Consider the following 27,558-nt stretch of genomic DNA (forward strand, 5'->3'; position numbering starts at 1 on the left):
GTAAGCTACAGTATACGCACGCGTGCAGACGTGTGTGCGTGTGTGTGTGTGTGTGTGTGTGTGGGGGGGGTGTCTCTGAGCGTCTGCCAATATATGGGTTTTTGGGCTCAGATGTCAGGTTGTGCAACGGCATCTAATGCCTATAAATCAATTAGTGATTGGTGGCTGAAATGCTGCAATGAATATGGTTCTTAGATGGCCCACTAATAACAAACAAACAAACAAACAAACAAAAACATCACTGACCCATTTACAGTTGAGAACGATATTATTAGCTTCCCTCCTGAAATTAGACATTTCTTGATTTCTCAGTGAGAATGACCATTGTTTCCAGAATAACAGAAACGGTTCATAATGGTCCTTCTCACTGAGAAATCAAGAGAGATGTCTAATTTCAGGAGGGTGGCTAATAATATCGTCCTCACTGCATGTGTGTGTACTTTGTATGTCTGTGAATGTCTCTGTCTCTTAGTTTCTCTACCGTACGTACAGAATGTGTTTGTAAAGTGATTTGGCTCAATTGCCTCAAGTCATTTGTACAGAAACTGTCTCTGTCTGTATTCTGTATGTAGCACATTTGGTTACCTCTCACTTTCTGTCTCACCAATACCATAGTGGATGCCACCTGTCTAGCTGTCTGTCTGTCTCTTGCTCTCTCTCTCTCTCTCTCTCTCTCTCTCTCTCTCTCTCTCTCTCTCTCTCTCTCTCTCTCTCTCTCTCTCTCTCTCTCTCTCTCTCTCTCTCTCTCTCACTCTGTCTTCCTCCCCCCCTCTCTCTCAGGTGTGTGTGGTCTCTCCTCCTCTTTGCCACGTCGGTTCCATGTGGTGGAAGAGAAGATGACCTGGACAGTAGCTCAGCAGTACTGCAGAGAGGAGTTCACTGACCTGGCCACCATAGACGACGACGCAGAGTTGGGGACGATCAACGGTGAGCTTCAGAAAGCAGGTGTTGGTGACGTCTGGATTGGGCTGAGGCATGGGAGTGAGTACAGAAACTGGGATACACAGGCAGAAGAGCCACACGAGCCAGATAAGACAAGAAAGCAGTGTGTGTCATTTAGGAAGGAAAATGGAAAGTGGCACGACGACTACTGCACTAAAGAATATGGCTCCATCTGCTACAATGGTAAGACATCTCTTAACAAACTATTACCATTTCACTCATGAACATATCACAGACTCTTTCTGTAAACCTACGCACATTAGTCACTGCTACAATGGTGAGATGCCATCCTAATTCCCCTATTCACTCATGAATACATACTGTATACTGTAGTAGATTGTTTAAACCTATGCATATGTGTGTCACATTGCATCACACAGTTAGACAGCGCTGTTTCTCAGTTAACCATGATGCATACTTTACTACAGGGAGAAACTCCACACATCCCTTTGTGCTGGTTGTAGACGGGAAGAACTGGACTGAAGCTCAGAGATACTGCAGAGAGAAACACACAGACCTGGCCACCATCAGGAACCAAACAGAGAACGACAAGATCAAAGACCTGATAGAAAACACGGCCACTGGTAATGTGGGGTTCTTCTGGTTTGGGTTCAGAGATGGCTGGGAGTGGTCAGATGGCAGCAGCTCCTTCTTCCGACACTGGGCCCCTAATGAACCCAACGTAGATTCCAATCAGCAGCCCCCGGTCTGTGTGGAAATCTGGTCTTCTGGTCGTTGGAATGATCATAACTGTGAGGAACGTAGACACTTTGTCTGCTATGAAGGTGAGTCCTCCAGCATATACAGTCAGACAATGACTATAATGGATAGTTTGTTTTCTAACATTTTTTAAATCAAGGCAAGGCAAGTTTATTTGTATAGCACATTTCATCATACACAGGTGCAACTCAATGTGCTTCACAAAAATAAATCATCTCCATTTGTCTCAGCTCGCCCTACAGTGGTGGTGGTTTCTCAGAGTCCCTTTTACTCTGGAGATGCAGTCGCCCTCAGATGTGACATACCCAAGTATACAGGCCAGCACCAATATGGCTGGCGAAGGGATGGCAGCCCACTTCGTGGTAAGACCAACCAGACCATCACCATCACCCTCCCAGAAGATGTGGGTCAGTACCAGTGCCACAGGCAGGGAGAAGATTCTTCAGTGGCACCCTACATCAGCACACCTGTTGCTGTCGAAAACCAGGGTGAGTCAACATTAAATACATTGTCATTGATTGTTTGGTTGACTGATTGATTATCTGTTGATCCGTTGCAATATTGATTGATCAGTGAAAACATGTGTAATGCTGTATGAGGTACGTATGACCAATGCTAACATAGCAAGCCAGGACACAGAGGCTTTAGCCATGTTTCACGTCTGGCCTTGTTTTCTCTGTATACGTTTGCTTTTGTATGTTTTGGGGGGTTTTGTGCCTTAATTATGACAGGATAGTGTGAGAGATGACAGGAAATGAGCTGGAGAGAGATATGGGGCAGGGCTGGGAAATGACCCTGTCTGGACTCGAACCGGGGTCCCCATGGGCACGCACGCGCTTAGCATACTCTCTGCATACGTTTGCTTGATCTTCGAGCCCACCATCGGGCTACTTGTGCTGTCTTTGCTCTTAGATGTGCACTGTGTAGGATGGTGGCCAGAGTAGGTATTGCAACTCTGCTGCTCGCTGTAATGCTTCGGCCTATTGCCAAATGTGATATTTCCATACAGAAAATATTCATATCTCTGAGATTCTCTGGTGACTCTCATTCTCATCTCAACCTGGCTTAGTACATTATTTCTTTAATGTATCCTACTTATACTGTCATTTCTTCTAACCCCCAGACAAGCTGGTCCTGGTTAATCAGAATAAGACCTGGAAGGAGGCTCTGGAGTACTGCAGACAGCACCATGAGGACCTGGTGTCTGTGACCTCTGAGAAGATCCAGCGCTGGGTGGAGGGGTGGGCCAAAGGAGCCTCGACTCCCCACGTGTGGGTGGGCCTGCGCTACTCCTGCAACTTGGGCTTCTGGTTCTGGGTCAGTGGAGAAATAATCTGCGACTATGACAACTGGGCCTCAAATGACGAGAGAGATCAGGGCTGTACACACAAGGTGGGGGCAGTGATTAGAGAGGGGGGCAGGTGGGGCAGCTTTGAAGAAACTCGGAAACTCAACTTCATCTGCACCAAGGAAGGTGAGTCTGTTGTCACCCTCTGTGTGTGTTATACCGGTATGCACATTTGTGTGCCTGTTTCCACTTTGTTTAAACTGTGTGTGTGTGTGTGTGTGTGTGTGTGTGTGTGTGTGTGTGTGTGTGTGTGTGTGTGTGTGTGTGTGTGTGTGTGTGTGTGTGTGTGTGTGTGTGTGTGTGTGTGTGTGTCTGTGTCTGTGTCTGTGTGTGTCTGTGTGTGTGTGTGTGTGTGTGTGTGTGTGTGTGTGTGTGTTTTCCTGTCCTCATGCAGGCCAGTGGAACTGAATTCTTCTTAGTCATGAAGAGTCCTGGAGAAACTTCATCAGTAGAGGCTGGAGTCGGTCCTGATGAGAGGGATGAAGACTCTGGAGTCGGTCCTGATGCGAGGGATGGAGACTCTGTGTCCTCTGGGTCCTAATGCTCCCAGAGTTCATTCCAAACGCCCCACTATTCCACATGTACTTGATTTTGTTTATGAACCCTCTACTACTCCCCTTGCCTAGTTCAAACAACCAATCAGATTGAAGTTGATAACCCCAATAGAGTTCGCAAGTCACCCGGACGCATGTAGTCTTTCTCGTTTTAGTAATAGATTCCTAGTAACGAGATTGAATTGATCTTATTGTTAATGATATTTCTGGAGGTTTGGTTGAAAGATCTTAGTGGTGGTTACCATAGGTTGCAGTTTATTTTGGGAGATTGATTATATGGGTGATTCTTTTTATTCAAGTGATTGCAGAAACATTAATTATGGGTTATGGCATTAAGGTCTTGTAGAATCTTAGTACTGTGTTTTAGGAACAGTAGGGTTGTGCTTAATTTTATCCCACAGTTTTAAGAGGGTTTATGGGTTACGGCTGTTTTGATGTTATTTCTTTTTACTCTTTGTTTTGTTTGACATGAGTGGTTTATTGTACTTGATGCTTACATTTTACATGTGTGATGTGGTTTAAACTTTACAGTTTGATGTGTTTGTGATTTAATCTTTATGGTTTGATATGATAGAGGTTCAAAGTTAAAGGTTTGGTTAAATATCAAACACATTACATTGCATTTGGCAGACCCTTTTTAACCAAATCGACTTACAATCGAGGACATAATCACAACAATGTGCACTTTGTATCTGCTTTGTATCTGATTATGTTCTTGATTGAAATGCATTGTAATGTAATGTGTTTGATACTTAAACTTTGCGGTTTGATGCGATAGAGAATTAAACTACTTATTGTTTGATGTGAATGGACTGGTAAATACACTGCATTTATATATCGTCTTTCCACTCCTTCGAGCATTCACACACCGGTGGCAGTGGCTGCCATGCAGGGTCCCATCCTGCCACCAGGAGCAACTTGGGGTTAAGTATCGCGCTCAAGGATACATCGATGGGTTCAGACAGAGCAGGACTCGTACCTGCAACTTCCGCGTTGCCGAATGGCTCCTCTGCCAACACTGCCCATGTGATGGGGTGCTACAAAGTGCAGCATAAAGGGGAGAGAAACTCAAAAAAACGTCTCAATGTGTTTTTGTGTTCAGTGATGTGTTTGATATTTAATCTTTATGGTTTGGTGTGATAGGCCCTATAGGGATTTGGGCAGTCATTGGTAAGTGGTTATGTCATCAGACTAGCCAAAAGGTTGCCGATTCGACTTCCAACCGGGGGGAGTAATTAACCAGTGCTCTACCCCACCCTCCTCCATGACTGAGGTGCCCTGAACATGGTACCGTCCCGCCGCACTGGTCCCTTTCGGGCGCCATTGGGGGCTGCCCCCTTGCACGGGTGAGGCATAAAGGCAATTTTGTTGTGTGCAGTGTTCATGTGTGTGCTGTGGAGTGCTGTGTCACAATGACAATGGAGTTGGAGTGTCCCAGTTGGGCTTACACTTCACTTCACTAAACTTTACAGTTTGATGTGTTTGGCATTTAATCTTTACGGTTTGATGTGGTAGGGATTTAAACTTTACGGTTTGAGGTTTTTTCAGTTTTTTTTGAGGGTTTTTTTCAGTTTTATATGTTTGGGATTAACTCTTAACGGTTTTGATGTGATAGGGTTTGGTTTAATCAGTTGGATGTAATACAGATTTCTGTCTCACAGATTATGGTGTTGTTGCTGTTCACATTTTGTTTTGTTGTTATTTGGCATTTACAATTCATGGTTTGCTGTGTTTGACATTTATGGGTAAATGTTTGTTGTTATTGACATTATTACTCTACTTCTCAATAACACACACACACACACACACACACACACACACACACACACACACACACACACACACACACACACACACACACACACACACACACACACACACTTTCTCTTACTTTCACTCAAACACACACACGCACACACACACACACACACACACACACACACACACACACACACACACACACACACACACACACACACCATGGTCCATGTTGCACTGGTGTTCCAGTCTAAATGTTTCCATCTGGTCTGTATTGCTTTCACACATTTTTCACACATTTACTAAATAAAGTCATTTTGATTTGGACAAATCCTGTCGTGTTGGAGGTGCTTAAGGAGGTGTGTGTGTGTGTGTGTGTGTGTGTGTGTGTGTGTGTGTGTGTGTGTGTGTGTGTGTGTGTGTGTGTGTGTGTGTGTGTGTGTGTGTGTGTGTGTGTGTGTGTGTGTCCTTTTGTTGGTAATAGGGCTCAGGCCCGCTCTTTATGCAAACGGCCTCTTTATACCGACACTGTGATGTGCTGTGTCAGTATGCGGTCTGGGCTCCATTTGAATACCTCGAGAGGCTACACGGAGTCACAACCAGGTGCAGGACGGCTAAGCCTGCAAAATGCATCAGGCAGCACTTGTACTACATTATAATAGAATAGCTTTAGGATGTGCAAGTTCTACAGGTAGCGAGCTCCGAAAATGTTAACCAACAAAAATGTTTCAAACCACACTTGTCTCGGAAGCACTCAGGCATTGGTATTTATAAATGCACACACGGCTCATCAGTGCTCCTCAATGTGCAGAACCGAAACGCAGAACAGGAATACAGACCTATATTCAGAACATGGAGACGCCTTTAGAGTCTGGTCCAGAACAGGAATCCATGGGTCTATGCAGGAATCCATATGCGATAGCATATTAACCTGCACAGAGCCTCTGTTGTATTTTTGCATTTGTTAATTTTGTGAAGCACATTGAGTTGCACCTGTGTATGAAATGCGCTATACAAATAAACTTGCCTTGCCTTGCCTTGCCTTGTTGTAACCAGTGTCAGGGCTGGACTGGCCATCTGGCATAGTGGGCATTTCCCGGTGGGCCCTGCACCCTTGTGGGGCCCTATTTTCCAGAAATGTAAATATATATGTATAATTTTTTTACATTTCTGAAAATAGGGGCCCATGAGGGTGCAGAGCCCACAGGTGAATCAGTTCTGCACCGCTAATTATGAGGGGCCCCTTTCAGCCAAAAGTGCCCGGGCCCTATTTCTCCCCCAGTCCCCACTCCCCAGTACTGTAATGCATTTGTAGATATACAATTAGAGATATAGTACGTCAAGCACAACCTGAATCACTTCCTCTAGACTAATCTCTCTCTCTCTTTGGCTCACTGTCTCTGTCTCTGTGTCTCTCTTTGTGTCTCTCTCTCTCTCTCTCTCTCTCTCTCTGTGTCTCTCTCTCTCTCTCTTTATCTCTCTCTCTCTCTCTGGGGACATAGAGCTGTAGGGCTGTGACCCCATCTCTGCAAATTGGCAAAATCCGTGAAACTGCCACAGATTTTGTCACAGAGGTCAAAGTTCATTTGAAGACATTCTGTGAGTCTCATGTTGCAGCTCACTTCCGCCCTACCTCCCTCTCTCTCTCTCTCTCTCTCTCTCTCTCTCTCTCTCTCTCTCTCTCTCTCTCTCTCTCTCTCTCTCTCTCTCTCTCTCTCTCTCTCTCTCTCTCTCTCTCTCTCTCTCTCTCTCTCTCTGCTGTGTGTCTGACCTGAGTGTTCATCATATTTGCATGCTGCCCAGTACACCTGCAGGTTACAGTGCTACAGTTCTCACCACTCTTCTCTATAAGCAATAAATGCCACTGCCCTCTGTTCACTGTAAGCAATAAACCATGCAGCAAGGTTAATGATAGTTAACTGTGGCAAGGCAACGAGGGTGGGGGGGTTGTAGGCACAATAATACTTGGATCCCCTTAGCTGTGGTGTCTCATGGATTATTGTTATCGAAGGGTAATGCTAGATTTACAGTGGCTAAGGGTAATGCTGGATTTACTGTGGCTAAGGGTAATGCTGGATTTACTGTGGCTAAGGGTAATGCTGGATTTACAGTGGTTAAGGGTGATGCTGGATTTACTGTGGTTAAGGGTAATGCTGGATTTACTGTGGCTAAGGGTAATGCTGGATTTACTGTGGCTAAGGGTAATGCTGGATTTACTGTGGCTAAGGGTAATGCTGGATGCTGGATTTACTCTAAGAAATCCACTGTGTGCTATTGACGGCAGCACCTTTGCATAGGATGTGCTTTTACGGCATCTGGAGGAATATGGGGAACAATAGGGTACCATGACTCAAGCTTCACTTCCTAACTTGCCTGTGTGTGTGTGTGTGTGTGTGTGTACACGAGAGAGAGAGAGAGAGAGAGAGAGAGAGAGAGAGAGAGAGAGAGAGAGAGAGAGAGAGAGAGAGAGAGAGAGCAGAGAGAGAGAGAGAGAGAGAGAGAGAGAGAGAGAGAGAGAGAGAGAGAGAGTGTACGTGTGCGTACGTGTGTGCGTTTCTGCAGAACTGGGGTCTGACTACAGTAGGATTGTAAACTGCAGGTGTGCTGGGCAGCAGGCAAATCGGAAATATGACCGACCAATGCCACTCAGGCCAGAGCCACACACAGACAGAACACGCCATTATAAAAAGGGGAAGAAAAAAATGTGACTAATCCTCAATGAGGAATTAAACGTCAAAGAGCTCGGCAGAGCTGATCCCTACACAGACTGACAGGGTCGACTTCATCACTATACAGACTGACAGGGTCGAACTCGTAACTACAGACTGACAGGGTCGACCTCATCACCATACACCTCCAGCTACTGGCCACAGACTCCTTAAGGTGAGATGATAACACTTAATATTAATGCTTAAAGTTATAAACTATGTGATGTTTGTGAAATATTATGAATTCATGATGTTCAGAATGAGCTAATGGTCAAGTGGCTACAGTCATGAAGGATATACTGTACTGTACGTTTAAATAATGACAAGTCAAGCCAACTTCATTTATATAGTTCATTTCATGTCCATTCCACAACAAGGTAGCCCAATGTGCTTTATAAATGACAGCGAGAAAATAATCCAATGTAAATATGGCATTCAGACAAATCATCTATTGTTGTCTACTGTACTGTATATGTGCATGGTCTAAGGGGTCTTACACACCGGGGCGGTAAAGTGTCGCGGAACGCTTTTTTTATCGGCGTCGGTGAAAATACATTGAAACATATCTGTCCTTACACACCAACCGGCGGTAGTCGGGCGTCAGCGGCGCGGGAGCCTGCTCCGCGCCGTGCTGCATTTGGAAAATAGAACTCGAGCGTATTTTTCACGCTGGTGACCGGTGGTGTCTCATTCAAATGAATGGCAAAGTAGCATGCTAGCTTTAGCTGTGGGGTTTTTTTTAACAGGACTGGCCGCGGTGCGCACCCCGAAGCTGTCAGTGTGAAAGGCAGAGAAAAACACACCGAACGAAACTAAGCAGAAAGACCGGGTTTGTCCCGCGACCGTTCCGTTCCGCCTTGGTATGTTTTGGCCCTAAGCCAGGGGTGGGGAACCTTTTTCATTCGAGGGGCCACTTCAAATTCATCCGAGGGCCATAAAAGTGCTCCGATGGCCGCACTATGAACACAAACCAAGATTCCCCGGAGCATTTCAGGCTTATATTGAAGGCAGCTTTAAAACAGATCCCACCTTCTCTAAATCCCCTGAATATAATTTAATTGTATTGCAAATGTGATTTCTAAGATTCGTTTACAAAATATGTCATATTTCATGTGAAGCTGCATAACATTAAAATTATATCAGGGGCCGGATTAAAAGTCCTCAAGGGCCGCAAATGGCATAGGTTCCCCTCCCTTGGTCTAAGCGTAGCTAGCCATATTTTTTCATTTGTGCATAGCTGTGATATATCCCTAATGTGTGTTTGACCTTTGTCTGCCTCCACAGAGATGGGGATTTTCCTCCTGCTGATGCTCCTGTTCCCAGGTCAGTGCAGGTCCACTTACTGTTTCTGTATAAGACACCTAATGCACAAGACATCTGCTGCATGTCCGCTAATTCTCTCTCTCTCTCTCTCTCTCTCTCTCTCTCTCTCTCTCTCTCTCTCTCTCTCTCTCTCTCTCTCTCTCTCTCTCTCTCTCTCTCTCTCTCTCTCTCTCTCACTCTCACTCGTTTACACACTTTCTCTCTCCCTCCCTCTCTGTCTCTCTCTGCCCCCCCTCTCTCTCTCTCTCTCTCTCCTGTGTGCCTGGTGAGTGCCAGTCATATTTGCATGCTGCCCAGTGCACCTGCAGTAATAAACCACTAGAGGCAAGAGGGCCAGGGAAATTAACCCCTTAGTGCAGAGCCTCTGTTGTTACCTTACTGTCACCAAAACGGCAATGATCAAGTAAGGCTCTTGCTCTGTAATGGCATAGCAATGTATCTGAGTCTTTTCAGCAGAGTGAACGGGCTTGCCGGCCCGTCTGCACTAAGAGGCTATAGCTAGGCTACAATGTTGGTCTATCGCTAGGTAAAGCTGACACTCCGATTCAAATGAGATGTTAATTATTAGTCACCTGGCTGTGTTAAAAGCAGTATTACTCCTGACCGCGTTAATTTGTTAACCCCTACCCCTCTTTCGCTCTCTATCCCCACAATCTCTCTCTCTCTCTCTCTCTCTCTCTCTCTCTCTCTCTCTCTCTCTCTCTCTCTCTCGCTCTCTCTCTCTCTCCTGTGTGCTTGGTGAGTGTCAGTCGTGTTTGCATGCTGCCCAGCGCCCACTGAATCTTTTGTAGCCTTACTGTCGCCAAAACTGTATGATCAAGTATTAATCTGCTACTTGAGGCTCTCACTCTCTGTAATGTCATAGCAATGCTGTTATGATGTAGCTGAGTTTATTCAGCAAAGAGTGAACTCGCCTGCTGGTGGGCCCATCTGCACAATTCTGATAATAATGGGCTGTTGTCAGGCAAAGCTTACACCCCAACTGTACATTGAAATCTAGATGAAATACATATCATTATTTGCCCCCTGGTTGTATAACAACATTATTTTTAGTTTTAAGTGTTCTCTATCTATTTGTTAAGGACTTTGAGCTGCATGCCAACTGTGCTATACAAAATACAAATACAGTTATTATAGTATTACTCATGACCTCTCATGGTTGATTTATTACCTCTTTCTCAATCTCTCTCTCTTTCTCTCTCTCTCTCTCTCTCTCTCTCTCTCTCTCTCTCTCTCTCTCTCTCTCTCTCTCTCTCTCTCTCTCTCTCTTTCTCTCTCTTCCAAGGTGTGTGTGGACTCTCCTCCTCTGTGCCACATCAGTTCCATGTGGTGAAACAGCTGAAGAACTGGACAGAAGCTCAGCAGTACTGCAGAGAGGAGTTCACTGACCTGGCCACCATAGACAATATGGCAGACATAGATGAGATCAAGAGAAAGATGAATGATACAGGTGTTGGAGATTTGGCCTGGATTGGGCTGACACAGGGCAGGTGGCAGTGGTCTCTGGCTGACGAGGGATTCTATGGAGAGAATGAGGCTGAGTTCCGGAACTGGGCTGGAGGCCAGCCAACATCAGGAAATGAAGATGAGAGGGATGGCGAGGATTGTGTCTACATTGATAAGAATGGTCAATGGCACAATGACCCATGCAAAAGAACATATCCCTTCCTCTGCTATGATGCCGATGGTGAGAAATTATTTTCTTTTATTTTTATTAATTTTATTCATTCAAAATCTCATTTGTTAACCTATTGATGATTCTATATAAACTGTTGTTGTTATGTTGTTGGGTGTTTTGAAAGGCGCTATATTAAACAAAAATATTATTATTAATATTATTATTATTATTATTATTATTATTATTATTATTATTATTATAAGACCATACAGACTCATTGGTTTAGACTGTGGAGCTGTTCTAGTATGTGATGTGATAATGTGCATGCATTACAGAGACAGACTCCACACACTACTTTGTGCTTGTTAAAGAAGCCAAGAACTGGACAGAAGCTCAGGGACACTGCAGAGAGCAGCACACAGACCTGGCCAGCGTGAAGAACCAGAGAGAGAACGATCTGATCACCAAAATCGAAGGATTTCCAAATCCTGGAGAGGTCTGGATCGGCCTCTTCAGAGATGCCTGGGAGTGGTCAGATGGCAGCAACTCCTCCTTTCGCCACTGGGAACATGGAGAGCCCAACTATGGCGACGACAATCCAAAAGAGTTCTGTGTTAAAATTAAATCTCGCTCCGGTCAGTGGAATGATCATAGCTGTGACACATCACATGCCTTTATCTGCTATGAGGGTGAGTCATTGGGCCTTAAATCAATGAGAGGCTCTTCTTTCAGTTTTTGCCTTCGGTACTTTTAGAGTTTTTGCGCCTTGGTTTGATAGCATAGGGTAGGACATGAAATGAGAGTTTGGACAGTGGTTCTCAAACTTTTTCCATCATCCCCCACTCAGAGGGTCTGGATGCCTCCGTGTCCCCCCGCCTGCACCAATACAGTGATCATATAACACATTGAATCCCAGACTATGTTTGGAATTTCAGCGCTACAGTTTTGTCAATTTTAAGCATTTTTTGAACAGCCACAGAATATTCTGTGTTAGACCTACAGACACATTTGTTTAAAAGCTGAGCTTGTTTAAAAGCTGAGAAATCTCCGCTTTCTATAGGCCTATTGTGAAAACGCTTCTTCCATGCCGAAGTTAACCCAGTATTAATTATGATTATTATATGGTTGTGACGTCATCGGTCGAATGCTCCATTCATTTCAACGGGGCTTCCCAACGTTCGCACGTCAGTTATTTTTCGATAACGGACGGGTTGGTCTATAACAGACCGCTGTCAATGGCAACAAGACTTTTCACTGCTAAAGCGACTTTTCAACAAGACTCTAATCAGCTGCTGTGATAGACAACACCTGTTGTCCTGGCTACCTAGCTGTTGCCTAGCGGTGTTCCACAACGGCACTGTTTTGTTTTGCGCAGCAACAATCTTAACATTAAATAGGCCTAAAGAAATGTCCCCGCCATGTGTGAATCATTTAAGTATATCCATATAATAAGCGGGTTAACTTTCGGCGAGTCGGTCGCTTTGTGGAATAGCAGCACTTCAGAGAGAACAAGACCCCTCCGCTCCGTGTCGGGGTCTAAAGATTCTCTCTGTCGTGCTGCTATTCCACGGTAGCGACCTTCTCGCCGAACGTTAACCCTTACATAATATGAGTGGATATCTGTAAATGCATGTTTATTTATCTCTGGCCAGTTGTTGTTTGTTTTGTCCTTGGTTTTGTTATTGTCTTCATGATAAAGATCTCAGTTCCCCTGCTACAATGGTGGTGATGCTATCTTATGGCAACTTCTGAAGCTACACATCATGTTGGTGTATTTGTCTTCATTCCTTAGCTCTCCCTACTGCTACAGTGGTGGTGGTGTCTCCTCAGGGTCCCTTCTACTCTGGAGATGTCGTCACCCTCAGGTGTGACATAACCAACCACACTGACTGGGAGTATGTCTGGTTGAAGGACGACACCCCAGTTCCTGGTAAGACCAGCCAGTCCATCACCATCACACTTGAGGCAGGTCGATACCAGTGCAAGGGAGAGAGACGAGATCGCCCAAACACATCTTCAATAAGCAGCTCTGTTAACATTACCAACAATGGTGAGTGATTAATATCCTGAAAGTTGAAAGAACAAGTCCGACAGGCGGACAACAGATGCGTCCGTCTATGCCCGTTCTGAACCTTTTTTGCCCAAACGCCCCCTTGGCCTCCTCATAACCTGTCAAGGCAATTTATCAATAAGCCTACCATGTACTGTATAAGCATGGATTTGAAAAAGTACCATAGGATTTCAACAGTGTTGGGCAATTTACTGAAAAACTGTAATGCATTGCTGATTACATGTTACTGTCTTTTCAAAATAATCCCTTACACTACATTTAGCAATGTGGGGACCTAAGGCGAATTTAGCTAGGGGGGCCATCGGTCCATCCCATATCACATTTTTTTTTTAACATAAAATCTCTATTTTTGTTAGGCTATTTTTTTTTTTTAATCACGATTTTTTATTTTAAAAAAATAATAATTACAAACATAAAAAACAGGCAAACATTACAACCCTTTCTGGACAGATTTCAATGAATAGGCTATTTGCAATTTTGCATAGGCCTACATTAAATAAACTAAAATGTGAAATTCTCTTTTCACTTTAATATGACAGCAGTGATGTCCCCCCCTCACTGAAGTATTATTTCATGTGTGTGCATGATGCTGTCACCTAGGCTATTTGAAGTGACGTTGATGTTGGATTTCATGGAATACTTTTAAATGCCGCTTTGGGAAGAAAACAGAGTAGGCGACAGGTGAACTGTCTTTCTGTCAAAACAGTGGTTTGCAGGCGTTTGCGTTTTCACGTGGATATTGTCTTCGTGGACCGTAACAGACAAACCGTAAGTTCCATAAACTAATCAATGAGACATTGGCTACGTGTACATGATGTTTTTAAGTCCGATTTAATAAATGCGATTTAAATAGATCGGATTAAGAGTTATTTTGCGATGTGTATACATGGCACTTTCACTTAAATGCGATTAAACGTCTGGGGAAAATAAAGCATTGCGATTGGACTGAGGACGCACGTGCTGAGCGAGCCAAATAAGGCACGGGGGCGTGGTTCAATGCCACCGAGATGCAGGTCATCTTCCCCACGAAAATCGTTGCCTCAGGCGGACTGAAATCACAACATTTCCCCCTTTCTCCCTGGATCATTTACAATGCTACATTAGCTACCCTGTTAGCATAGAAAAACGAGTGGTCAAATGGTAATAAATGTGGAGTAACTTTGTTGTGCTTCATTACTTCGTGGGGCACTTTTACATCAATATATGGAAGCCACAACATTTATAGTCGCTTAGGGACTTTAAATTAAGCAAAACTTTCATGTGAAAATCAACAGGAAGTGCCGCTATGTTTTTCTCACTGGCAAAGAGCACGGTCTCTTGGCCATAGATGTGTACATAGGAAACGCTATCTGCAAATGTCTCATGCCTTCCTATTTCATGGCACACATGGATGGAATATGCATACAGACTTCTGTGCTTCTGCAGTTGTGTCAGATAATGCAATCAATCAGCTGCGTAGCCGGTTTGCTAACCATTATGGTAGACGTTTTGGTTTGCACGCATGAGCTCCAGGCCAAAACTGAGCGACTGCCACCTTGTGGACACAAGAGGGAATCACAAGAGGGAATCACAATTCAGAAACGCATCACGGGAGGGCGGACGGACGGACGGCGGACGGACGGACGGACGGACACCAAAGCCTCTTATAGAGATGCGTGGGACGCATCTAAAAACGTCTGTTGTTACTGCTTCTTCTGTTATCCCCCCCCCCTGTCTTTTCTTCTTGACTGCCCCAATATTTGTGTTGTTTGTACTCTTGTTTAGCTATGGCTGTTTACTGACATCATGGCTGTTCTCTTTCTCCCCAGACAAGCTGGTTCTGGTTAATGAGAGTATGACCTGGATGAATGCTCTGCAGTACTGCAGAGAGCACCATGTGGACCTGGTGTCTGTGTCCTCTGAGAAGATCCAGCGCTGGGTGGAGGGGTGGGCCAAAGGAGCCTCAACTACTTACGTGTGGCTTGGCCTGCGCCATTCCTGCACTTTTGGCTTCTGGTTCTGGGTGAGTGGAGACACAATCTGCTACGACAACTTTGCCTCAGATGGGGACAGAATGCCAGGATGTGACAAAACTGTGGCAGCAGTCGACAAAGATGGTGGCCAGTGGTTCAGCCTAGAAGAGACTCAGGCACTCAATTTCATCTGCACCAAAGATGAGTGTAAGTGTGTTTCTGTGTAACAGTGGTGTGTGTGCGTGTGTGTGTGTGTGTGTGTGTGTGTGTGTGTGTGTGTGTGTGTGTGTGTGTGTGTGTGTGTGTGTGTGTGTGTGTGTGTGTGTGTGTGTGTGTGTGTGTGTGTGTGTGTGTGTGTGTGTGTGAGTGAGTGAGGTGTGTGTAAATGTATAGGGTTACAGTATCAATGCCTGACAGACTGTGTGTGTGTGTGTGTGTGTGTGTGTGTGTGTGTGTGTGTGTGTGTGTGTGTGTGTGTGTGTGTGTGTGTGTGTGTGTGTGTGTGTGTGTGTGTGTGTGTGTGTGTGTGTTTCTCCTCTTTCAGGATACTTCATGATGGAGGCAGTGGAGACGATGTACAGGAAGTTTAAACAATCGTCCATGTCTCTTTCTTCCTGCCTTTCTTTCCATAAAGTTATAAACACTGTTAAAATCACGTGTACACTGCAGCACTATATCCTACCTAATATGCTATGTTACATTGTTTTTTTGCTTTTAAATTGGCATTATGGTTTGCATTTGTCTGAATGTATCATAGAACGACTTGAGTGTCTCAGATTTCAGAGTGATAAAAACTTGAGTGCCTTAGATTTCAGAATGATTAAAACTTGTTTGCCTTAGATTTCAAAATGATTTGCACTTGAGTGCCTTAGATTTCAGAGTGATTTACACTTGAGTCCTAAAATTTCAGAATGATTTAATACAGAGGGCAGTTTTGTTTATGCTGATGGAATAAATAGCCTATGTCAGGGATGGGCAGCTGGAGACCCGAGGGCCACATGCGGCCCACATCACCACTCAGTGCGGCCCGTAGATAAGACATCCTTTGTAATTTTACTGTTCGCCAAATAGAGTACATTTCTATTCCCTCCAAACTATATGGGCTGTCACCAGTCAGTGAGCAACCAACAGCACCTCAAACTCGAGTGGCAGTCAGATGTGAGCTCTTGTGGCCCTCCGATGGTGGCGATGAAAAAATGTGGCCCTCCTCATCATAAAAGTTGCCCATCTCTGGCCTATGTAATAGCAATGCAATAAAGATTATATGATTAATACTGACTATATGATTAATATTACACTGATTAATGAAGAGGATACTGTACGTATATCAACACAACAGAGATGATTTGATCGATTTGTTTATGCTGATCAATGACAGTGTTGTTGTTAGATCCATACATTTGTGTATTACAGTTTTTCTCAATAGGCATATTTGTCTAAATTGATAAGTTAATGCTAGTCAGTAGAATCTTTCATCTGCCATTTATGCACAATAAAGTGAATATAGGTCGCCCCTGTCAGCTGCAACTTCAAACGTAGGTCGTGTGACTCCTTCAAATGTGTTACTTTTCTAAGCTTGTGTGGTATCGGATGCGATGCCATGTTACGGCTTGTTGGTTTGGGGTACCTTGAAATGAAATTGAAATGTACCTTGAAATGAATTGAAAGGGTGCCTCACCTAAAAAAAGGTTGAGAAACACTGGTCTATTAAATAAATATTTAAAATGAAATAGGCTGCCATATGTGTGTGTGTCTAAGTCAGGGGTGTCAAACTCAAATTGACCGAGGGCCAAAATCAAAATCTGGTACGAAGTCGCGGGCCGAACTCAACAATTATTTTTTTTAAATTGACTAAAATAGTGCATGCATGCACTTCATACTAATGTTTAAATTTCACATACACTCTTTCCCATCATGTTTGTAAGTTAAAATGTATCTGCACATCCTGTGACACAGCAAATTTCATGTTCAAGTCATTGCGCTATACATTAATGGTGTATGTCGGGCAACTGTAATACACATTTGAAATGATCTGGCGGGCCAAATAAAATTGCTCCACGGGCCAAATTTGACATCATTGCAGGTGTGTTTGACTGTGCAGAACTGACCAAAGCATGACAACACAGACCTTGTGTCCTTCCTTAAAGCACAGAGAAGATATCTTAAACTTCAGAGAGAGAGAGAGAGGGAGAGGGAGAGAGAGAGAGAGAGAGAGAGAGAGAGAGAGAGAGAGAGAGAGAGAGAGAGAAGTAATTTGTGTGCTACTGATGCCAGCACCTTTGCATATGATATTCGTTCTAGTTCCTCGAAGCATCACACAGATAACACTGTCATAGAAAGATGCAAATCGATGGTGTCAGAGAGAGACAAAGAGAGAGATAGAGAGAGAGGGAGAGAGAGAGAGGGAGAGAGAGAGAGGGAGAGAGAGAGAGGGAGAGAGCTATGTTCGGGACTGTGTGTACGCGGCTGTGCCGGCCCAAAAGGGTCAGTTGTCCCCAGGCAGGGCTTTGAACCGGTTCAAGGAACGAAAACGAAAACCGGGAACTTTTTGTATTTTACAGGGAACAGAAACGAAACCGGAAACGTTATTATTTTTTATGTTCTGGAACAGGAACACTTATTTAAAAATAATGGTAACCGGTTAATACCGGTTAATACCGTTCCTCAAACAAACAAAAAAGTAATTATTTTCCTGCGCATGTTACCATGGCGGCTGAGGTTCACGTCCTGTGTGACATCAGACATTCTCTGACTGAATGGAGAGAGAGCTGTGGACTACAAAGTCTCCACTCCACATCTTAAATAAGAGAAACCACTGTCATACAAAAGGGCAAAGTTTCCATTGCATCATTGTAAGACATTGCAGAGAAGCGCGTGTAAAGCGCACCAACATATGTTCGACGTTATTGGGCATCCATGGCCGCTTTAAATATGCACAAACTCACAATGTCCATCATAGCGCTCCCCGTGACCCAAGTCAGCGTGGAGCGTGCATTTTCATCATTGAGGTTTATTCTCCGCTTCTCCGCTTAGGTCGTCCCTAAATGACAAAATTCTGGAGGATATTCTTTTCATCTGCTTGAATAAACAGTTTGGAATGTAGGCTGACTCATTTGCACTTCCGTCTTTCTTGGTTAATTAACGTCAGTTAGGCCTATGGGAGTAATCAGCTGACAGGAACGAAATTAACCGTTCCGGGAACAGTATTTTTCTGTTCTAACCGGTTTGGGAACGTCAATTTATTGGTGGAACGCATAACCGGAAACGTTATAATTCCGTTTCTGTTCGGAACGGAACGTTTGGAAAAAAATAATGGTTCAAAGAAGGGAGGACCTAGAACTGACCGATTCCCCATGTCGTGGACCCAGTGAAAGCTTTGTGTGTGTGTGTGTGTGTGTGTGTGTGTGTGTGTGTGTGTGTGTGTGTGTGTGTGTGTGTGTGTGTGTTTGGGGGGGGGAGAGAGAGAGAGAGAGAGAGAGAGAGAGAGAGAGAGAGAGAGAGAGAGAGAGAGAGAGAGAGAGAGGGGAGAAGGGGTGGAGCACCAAGCAGCCTAGTGTGTGAGACTCTGGCCATTTCTCAAAGTCTAGTGCCCACCCAACACCCCCCCCCCCCGCCCCCCACCCCCCCCCCCCCCCCCCCCCCCCCCTCCAAGTGTATCAGTCTTCATATTTACGTCCAGTGATTGGATGCTCTTTGGTGAACTCTGCGGAGTATCCAATCACTGAATTAGACAGCCAATTAGACTGACACACTTCCAAGGCTTATACACTTGACATTGAGAAATGGCCGCCGTGTCTGTGTGTGTATGACGTGTGTGAAGCACACACACTATTTGCATAGGAGGCTCAAGATCACAATTAAGGAAGTTTACACCAAATGATGCAAAATATCAACAACAAAGATGCCCACTCAGGTAACAGCAACCTACATGTAGATGAGTTTCACTGGAAAATGACAAACAGGGATCCCTGTCTCTGTATGAGTGTGTGTGTGTGTGTGTGTGTGTGTGTGTGTGTGTGTGTGTGTGTGTGTGTGTGTGTGTGTGTGTGTGTGTGTGTGTGTGTGTGTACGTGTGTACGTGTGTACGTGTGTATGTGTTTGTGTTTGTATAGGGGCATTCATAACTGTTGTTGCCAATGATGTTGTGCATTCGTCATCGGTGACGTGCTCTTCAGGCCTGATATGTGTATGCAAATCCCAAAAAACAGAGAGCAGACGACAGGCAAATCACATATTCCACCATCGCGTGCAATGTCAAAGCCCCTGCCTGCTGGATGGGAGGTAGCTTTTTGGGGGGAGGGGGGCAACAGGAAAAGATCAGCCTTTAAACAAAGAGAGGGGACGGGACACAGGACAGTAGGTAGCAGTGGTGGCAAAGAGAAGACTTCTCCTCACCCTTTAACACGCAAGCTCTCCTGGAAACAACATCCTCCACTGACCACAGACCCTCCATCGTACTGCAGGTGTTCTCCAATAAAGGACACTTTACCCACCTGGCCAGGTAAGGGCGATTCCAGAAAGACTTTGACGAATGATGTAAATTCAAACTAACTAAATTAGCATTAATAGCTGTTGGGTATGTCTGAGAGCTAGTTAGTTAGTCTCACTGAGTCAAATGTAAATTAGGTGTCATTACCAGCTGTTGTAATGACTGAGACCTGGTTGGTTAGTTAGTTACACATACTCAAATGTCAAGTTGTTGTGTTTTCTCCCATGGACTAGAGAGGGCCCACGCACTCTTTGCTGTCTCAACTACACCACAACAGCATCGCTATGACAACTACACCATCGCTATGACATTACTGAGAGTTTTAAATGACATTTAAACTTCTATTCGGTCATTTCCATTTTGGTGACAATAGGTTACGTATAGACTCAGCTCTGCAGAGTTGCTTATTGGTTAGTAAGACATAGCGAAGTTATGACATGTCAACACCTGGGGGTATGTGCATACGAGACAGACAGACGGACAGACATAGAGAGCGTATGAGAGAGAGAGAGGACGTGTGTGTTGGGAGAGAGGGCGTGTGTGTTGGGAGGAGAGAGGGTGTGTCTTTTGGGAGAGAGAGAGGGCGTGTGTGTTGGAAGGAGAGAGGGCGTGTGTGTTGGGAGGAGAGAGGGTGTGTCTTTTGGGAGAGAGAGAGGGCGTGTGTGTTGGGAGGGTGAGGGTGTGTGTGTTGGGAGGAGAGAGGGCGTGTGTGTGTTGGGAGGGTGAGGGTGTGTGTGTTTTGGTAGAGAGAGGGTGTGTGTTGAGAGAGGGAGAGGGTGTTTGTTCGGAGGAGAGAGGGTGTGTGTGTTGGGAGGGAGAGGGTGTTTGTTCGGAGGAGAGAGGGCGTGTGTCTGTTGGGAGGAGAGAGGGTGCGTGTGTTGGGAGGGAGAGGGTGTGTGTTGGGAGAGAGGGTGTGTGTTTTGGGAGGGAGAGGGTGTTTGTTCGGCGGAGAGAGGGCGTGTGTGTTGGAAGGAGAGAGGGCGTGTGTCTGTTGGGAGGAGAGAGGGTGCGTGTGTTGGGAGGGAGAGGGTGTGTTTTTTGGGAGGGAGAGAGGGTGTGTGTTTTGGGAGGGAGAGGGTGTGTCTGTTGGGAGGAGATAGGGTGCGTGTGTTGGGAGGGAGAGGGTGTGTGTGTTGGGAGGAGAGAGGGTGTGTGTTTTGGGAGGGAGAAGGTGTGTGTGTTTGTGTGACGGGTTCCACGCCACCTCGTTACGGGGGGCTATACTTTTGTCTTACGTCATTCAAAATGACAGCTATCCCACGGTGCAGATGAATGCTGGTAGCCGGTAGGCTACGTGTTTTCAGTTGAAGTATTTTTTATTTTTTTTTACTAAACTTACTTACTTACTTGTTATTACATTGTGGAATGCCTTCTTCTGTATCTTGTGTTTTATTCTTGCTGTTTGACCTTGTCTTGCTTTTAATGTAATTTTTGTTAGTGTTTAATTTTAGTATTTTAGTTTAACACTCTTCAGCACTTAGGTCAGTTCTTATTGTTTAAATGTGCTATAAATTATATAGAGACTGACTAAATAGAAATGACTAAATAGGAGCTGTTATTTATATATATTCAATATATAATATAGCTGTTATTTATATATAATATATATATATATATATATTATATATTATATATAAATATATTATATATATTATATATAATATTATATATTAATTTATTCAATATATTTTATATATATATATATAAAATAACAGCTCCTAATTAGTCACCACTTTGCTGGTAGTCGGCTTCCGTTATCAAGGCTATTAGAAGCATACTGTTTATGCATATATTGAAAAAATGAAATGGCTAACTTATCAGCATGGTATGGCATAGGCCTATCATAATTTGATAGATAGTGTAGGCTAAGACGTAAGACACAAGTTGTACAGCCCACGGCCGTACCGAGGTGGCGTGGAACTAGTGGGTCCCGGTGTGTGACAGCGCTGTGTGACTGTTAAGTAGTTTAGCTTGTAGGGGGGAGGGGAGAGTGTAGTTTAGGCCTATTACAGATGGAGTGGATGAACACAAATAAAAAAAATAATACAGTTACTACTTACTAGACAATCAAAGTAAGTGTTTTAGATGAGCTCCAACACAGTTTAAAGAAGCAAGGTAACATTTCAATTACTGTTTTTGCCTACTGCTTGCACACAATTAGCAAAATTTGGCTCATAGAGTTAACTCTACACACAAGCCAATTACTCTCAACACTTGGAGATAAACCCTTCACATATGCCAACATGAAACACTGGTATCAAAACCTTAACATTGCCATAAAAACTCATCAATCTTTTGTCAAAACCTCACTTTCATGTCAAAAGAGAGACAATAGCACCAAATGAGAAAACAAATCAGATCATCATTTAGGTAGGTGTGAATTTAGCATAGAAGCAATCAAAGTAAAACAAATCAATGCAAAATAAAATAAGTGCAATGTAATATAAAGAATGCAACTTTGTAACTGGCAGAATAGTTAATTTTGAAAGCATGTGTTTTAGTGTCTCTGTCTAAATCTTGCCATACATCAGTGTGTTTTTTTTTTTTTAACAGATGTGTTTTCACAATGACACTGAGATTTTACTTTTGAACGAAGTGTCTTGTGTATAAAATGGTGTGCAGACAGCTGGAGTCTGTGTGTTGCGTAAAGGAGTAAGTGCTTTGCAAAACTGGTATGAAAGTTGCCTGGTTAACACCAGACCTAATCACAAGTGAGATTAGGTCTGGGGAGTTGCCTATTGTAAATTCCGTAGGGGGCAGAATACTTGGCTATTATGACACACTGCCCTGCTCTCTGATTGGGCAGAGAAACTGTTAAGGTCAGAATACTTGGCCATTATGACACAGGGCCCATGATCTTGGACGTCATGAGTCATCCTCGCCAGACTGTCTTTCAGATCGAAACGATTGTGTAGAACTAAAGGCAGTATGGGAGTTCCCAGGCTAGTATGAAAGTGTAATGCTTGACTTTTGTTTAAGGTAAAGCAACATGTGTTTAAGTTATAGTACCAACAACTTAACAATATGCTTGGTTTAAGCATCGGCCTATAGTGTTTAAGCAGTAGGCAAAAACTGTAATGTGCAATAATTACTGTAGCCTATTTGCACCATAGTGTTGTCCTGTAGGCCAACAATTAATGATGAGGAAAAAAGTATGATGTACGAGCTTTCATTCAGTTGCCAACAACCATTCGGCTCTGCATGACATTGTCCACCCAAAAGCCCCCCAACAATGATCATTTTGAGGTTTTGGAATGTTCCATCTGATTTTCCATCTGGTCACACTGATTTTAATCCTCAGTACTAAGGAGTGACTTAGCCGCTGGCTAGTAAGACACTGTAGTCACATTTTAGGTTTTGTGTAACAGCAGCAATATAGACAATACGTTGATTTTCTTTGTACTTTTCCCATTTTTTCGCAGACATGGCTCACGGGTGGTGTGTCCTCCTGCTCACCCTAGGTACAGTGTGTGTGTGTTATGCTACGTATGTATCCATGTAGGCTATGTACTGTATGAATGTAGGCTATGTACGTATGTGTGAATGAATGTATGTTTGTTTGTATGCAGGCCTATATATATAGGCTATGTAGGCCTATGTGCAGGTAGGCCTATGTAGGCTGCTATGTTTGTATGTAGGAACAACCGTATCTCACTCATTTCGTGAAGTATTCACGAAAAAAATAGATTAATTTTCGTGGTGCATTCACGTTATTGCCCGCCTTTCGTAAGGTCTTCACGAAAATAATAGATTAATTTTCACGCTGCCTATTCACTTGAATTGCCCGACTGTTGCCTAGACTAGTTTGATGCCCTTTCGGTAGCCTACCGTCACATAGTAATCAAACATTTCAAACAAGCAATTTAGGGTTAGGGTTAGGGTCAAGGTTAGGGTTAAGGTTAGGGTTAGGGTTAGGTTTAGGGTTAAGTAGGGTTAAGGTTAGGGTTAGGTTTAGGTTTAGGTTTAGGTTTAGGTTTAGGGGACATAAGGCATAAGTACCGAAAGGGCGTCGAATTAGTGAGTCCCGAGTGTATCAGCAGTGTTCTGTCAGCACTCCCTCCCCGCCCCTGCAGACGTTTGGATAACCATAGCAGCAGTGGGGCAATTCAAGTGAATAGGCAGCGTGAAAATTAATCTATTATTTTCGTGAAGACTTTACGAAAGGCGGGCAATAACGTGAATGCACCGTGAAAATTAATCTATTATTTTCGTGAAGACTTTACGAAAGGTGTGAGATAGGGCTCGTAGGAATGTATGTATGAATGTATGTATGAATGTAGGCCTATGTATGTATGGTTTTATTTATTTAGGTTTCTTGCTGCATTTCTTAGTATCTGTTTGTGTTTAATCACACACACACACACACACACACACACACACACACACACACACACACACACACACACACACACACAAACACACACACACACACACATGCACACACACATAAAAATAGCAAAATAATGACACATATATAAGTATACTCCCTCTCCCTTTTTAGGTGTGTGTGGCCTCTCCTCCTCTGTGCCACGTCAGTTCCATGTGGTGAAAGAGGAGAAGACCTGGACAGCAGCTCAGCAGTACTGCAGAGAGGAGTTCACTGACCTGGCCACCATAGACAACATGGCAGAGATGGAGGAGATCAAGAGTAGGATCCATAGTGTTGGGGCGGGGGGGAAGGTTTGGATGGGGCTAAAGAGAGGGGACAGTCCTAAGTGGCAGTGGTCTCTGGCTGATGAGGGATTCTATGGAGACAATGAGGCTGAGTTCTGGAATTGGAATACAGGTGGAGGCCAGCAATTAGGCAGTGAAGGTGAAGACTGTGGGTGTATTCACCAGGGGGGGAAGTGGCACGATCACTACTGCACTGACAGGCGGCACTTCATTTGCAATGGTGAGACACCACCTATATTCCCTTACTCTCTCATGCATAAAGATGCATTTGAAGTGTGATGTTGCAAAACGGTGTATATCCATTTTGTAGAATGTTGGGAAATTGTATTTATTTGGCATTCCATTGCATTGCATTGCAAAACGCATTTTTTTGTAGGCTGAAAAAGTATGTTCTCAAAATATTTGAATGGCAAGAATTCAACCATAGGTGACAGGACTTCTGAACAGTAATTTCCAATAATAAAATGCAAAAGTCAAAAAATGTGGATACCCCGTTTTGCAACAAAACCTCTTCCTTTGTCGTGTTATGTCAGACTATTAGACTGTGCTTGGGTCGTGAGTTACCCATATCACATACAGTGACATACTGTTCATAACAACAGGGCCAAGCTCTACACAGCCCTATGTGCTGGTTGAAGAGGAGAAGACCTGGGAAGATGCTCAGAGATTCTGCAGAGAGAAACACACAGACCTGGCCACCATCAAGAACGAGGCTGAGAACGACAAGATCAAAGACCTAATTAAGGGGAAAGGAAATGTCTTTCCCTGGATCGGCCTGTTCAGACATGCCTGGGAGTGGTCAGATGGCAGCAGCTCCTCCTATCGCCACTGGGATTCTCATCAACCCAGCTTCGACTCCAGTTCTCACGGTCTCTGTGTGGAAATTCGGTCCTCTGGTCTGTGGAATGATAAATCCTGTGATAGTCAAAGATACTTTGTCTGCTATGAAGGTGAGTCTTTCAGCCCTCAGGCAGCTCAGCAGCATGTAAAAGCATATGGGTGGTTCTGTGGCACAGCATGCCAAGACACTCAGTCACAAATGGGCTTGCATGCCCAGGTTCGAATCCGGCCTGGGTCATTTCCCAGCCCTCTCTCTCTCTCTCTCTCTCTCTCTCTCTCCCTGTCTCTTCCTATCATTTCTTCTTCATGGTGATGGTGATGATGATGATGATGATGATGATGATGATGATGATGATGATGATGATGATGATGATGATGATGAAAATTGCACTGTTTTTATTGATGATTTATGATGTTATTGATTTCAGAATTCATTTGTTTGTTGTTTTTGTACTGGTAATTGCCACCCATGTATTTATTGATAATACATTTCAGCACTGTTGTGCAATTTTATCATGTTTACTGAAATGATTTCTGTGTTGGTCTCCATTGCTCAGCTCTCCCTGTAGTTGAGGTGGTGTCTCCTCTGCCTCCCCTCTACTATGGAGATGTCGTCACCCTCAGCTGTGAAATACCCAGGAATGCAGGCCAGCACCATCACACTCTCAAAGGATGCGGGTCGGTACCAGTGCCACAGGCTTAGAGACGGTTCTTCAGTGGAACCCTACATCAGCACACCTGTTACCATTGAATACCAGGGTGAGTCAACATTAAACAATTGTTCCTGAAGCATGTGGCATGTCACACTTGTCTTGGTTATGGCCAATAGCTAAATAACTATGGTGTCCTTTATGGGTAAGGCCTATAGTTACTGACAGCAACACTTCATTTACGTTTTATTGAAGTTTATTTTGCTGTTTCTCTTTGTTTACAACTCATCCTGATGCTTCAGTGCTTCTTCATTTCTGAATTTTGTATTTGTCTTATTTGTCCTCATGCCTCAGATGTCCCTGCTGCTACAGTGGAGGTGGTGTCTCCTCAGAGTCCATTTTACGCTGAAGATGAAGTCACTCTGAAGTGTAACATAGCACAGGGTTACTGTGGCACAGTTACAGACTGGGCTTATGGCTGGTATAAGAATAAAAGCTACCGCCCAATTACTCACAAGACCGGTCAGTTCATCAACATCAGACTCCCAGAAGACGCAGGCCAGTACCGGTGTATTGGATGGAGAAAAGGTTGCCCAATTCAATCGCAGCCGAGCCCACCTATGCCCATTATACACCAGGGTGAGTCAATATTTCAATCAATGGTCATTTGTTAACAGAGTGAATTGCTACTGATTGCTACCATTCAACTCAGTGTTATGTTGGGATGGCCACATTCACACCTGCAACTCACAGCACCACAGGCAGGGTATTATGCCCATTTTGGGCACTTTTATGGCCACCGCTAGTGTAACAGATCATGAAGGTTTTGTTCAAGTTGTTTCTGGTTGTTTCTTTGTGTCATCATTCTGTGTTTGTCTTCATTCCTCAGCCTTCCCCGCTGCTACAGTGGAGGTGGTGTCTCCTCAGAGTCCCTTTTACTCTGGAGATGTCGTCACCCTCAGCTGTGATATACCAGAGTACTCTGACTGGCATCAGTATGTCTGGCTAAAGGACAACAACCCAGCTCCTGGTAAGACCACCCAGAACATCACCATCACACTCCCCCTAGAGGCAGATCAGTACCAGTGCAGAGGAGAGAGAAACGATCGCCCAAAGACATCCTCAGTAAGCAGCTCTGTTGACATCACCAACAATGGTGAGTGTGTTATTGTTTAATGATTTCATCTCATCCACACTCCTATTCATCTATAGTTATCGATACCATCTTTATGAGGTCTACTAAGATGTCTTTTTACCATTTTCCTCCCCTCAGACAAGCTGGTGCTGGTGGAGGAGCAAAAGACCTGGAAGGAGGCTCTGGAGTACTGCAGACAGCACCATGAGGACCTGGTGTCTGTGCCCTCTGAGAAGATCCAGCGCTGGGTGGCGGGGTGGGCCAAAGAAGCTTCAACTCCCTACGTGTGGGTGGGCCTGCGCTACTCCTGCAACTTGGGCTTCTGGTTCTGGGTCAGTGGAGAGATAATCTGCGACTATGACAACTGGGTCTCAAATCAAGAGAGAGATCGGGGCTGTACACACAAGGTGGGGGCAGTGAATAGAGAGGGGGGCAAATGGGGCAGCTTTGAAGAAACTCGGAAACTCAACTTCATCTGCACCAAGGAAGGTGAGTCTGTTGTCACCCTGTGTGTGTGTGTGTGTGTGTGTGTGTGTGTGTGTGTGTGTGTGTGTGTGTGTGTGTGTGTGTGTGTGTGTGTGTGTGCGTGCGTGCGTGCGTGCGTGCGTGCGTGCGTGCGTGCGTGCGTGCGTGCGTGCATGTGTGCCTACAAGTATGTGTGTACAGATATGTGTGGAAGGATGAGGTTATATGTACATGTGTGTGCCTGTCCCCACTTTGTTTAAACTGTGTGTGTGTTTTTTTTCCTGTCCTCATGCAGAGCAGTGAAACTGAGT

The 27,558-nt window shown here is 44.3% G+C and overlaps 1 protein-coding gene across 1 annotated transcript; it reads left to right on the plus strand.

The window, feature by feature from the left end:
- The first annotated feature begins 836 nt into the window (after window positions 1-836).
- On the plus strand, window positions 837-27,550 carry LOC134437394 (macrophage mannose receptor 1-like). The gene is made up of 10 exons (XM_063186887.1): window positions 837-1,125; window positions 1,407-1,727; window positions 1,905-2,150; window positions 2,786-2,979; window positions 10,674-11,040; window positions 11,307-11,660; window positions 14,851-15,201; window positions 24,760-25,107; window positions 26,921-27,271; window positions 27,543-27,550. Exons 1-10 carry the CDS (start codon window positions 837-839, stop codon window positions 27,548-27,550), a joined length of 2,829 nt encoding a protein of 942 aa, XP_063042957.1.
- The last annotated feature ends 8 nt before the right edge of the window (window positions 27,551-27,558 follow it).

The sequence above is a fragment of the Engraulis encrasicolus genome, chromosome 21 (genome assembly GCF_034702125.1).
Source record: "Engraulis encrasicolus isolate BLACKSEA-1 chromosome 21, IST_EnEncr_1.0, whole genome shotgun sequence".
NCBI lineage: Eukaryota > Metazoa > Chordata > Actinopteri > Clupeiformes > Engraulidae > Engraulis > Engraulis encrasicolus.

Bases quoted from the DNA above. Each gene is read 5' to 3' on its own strand.
- LOC134437394 (XM_063186887.1), top strand. From the start codon at position 837: ATGACCTGGACAGTAGCTCAGCAGTACTGCAGAGAGGAGTTCACTGAC. The intron at 2,980-10,673 runs GTCAGTGGAGAA...GTGCCACATCAG, and splicing joins ACTTGGGCTTCTGGTTCTGG to TTCCATGTGGTGAAACAGCT. The intron at 11,041-11,306 runs GTGAGAAATTAT...CATGCATTACAG, and splicing joins CCTCTGCTATGATGCCGATG to AGACAGACTCCACACACTAC.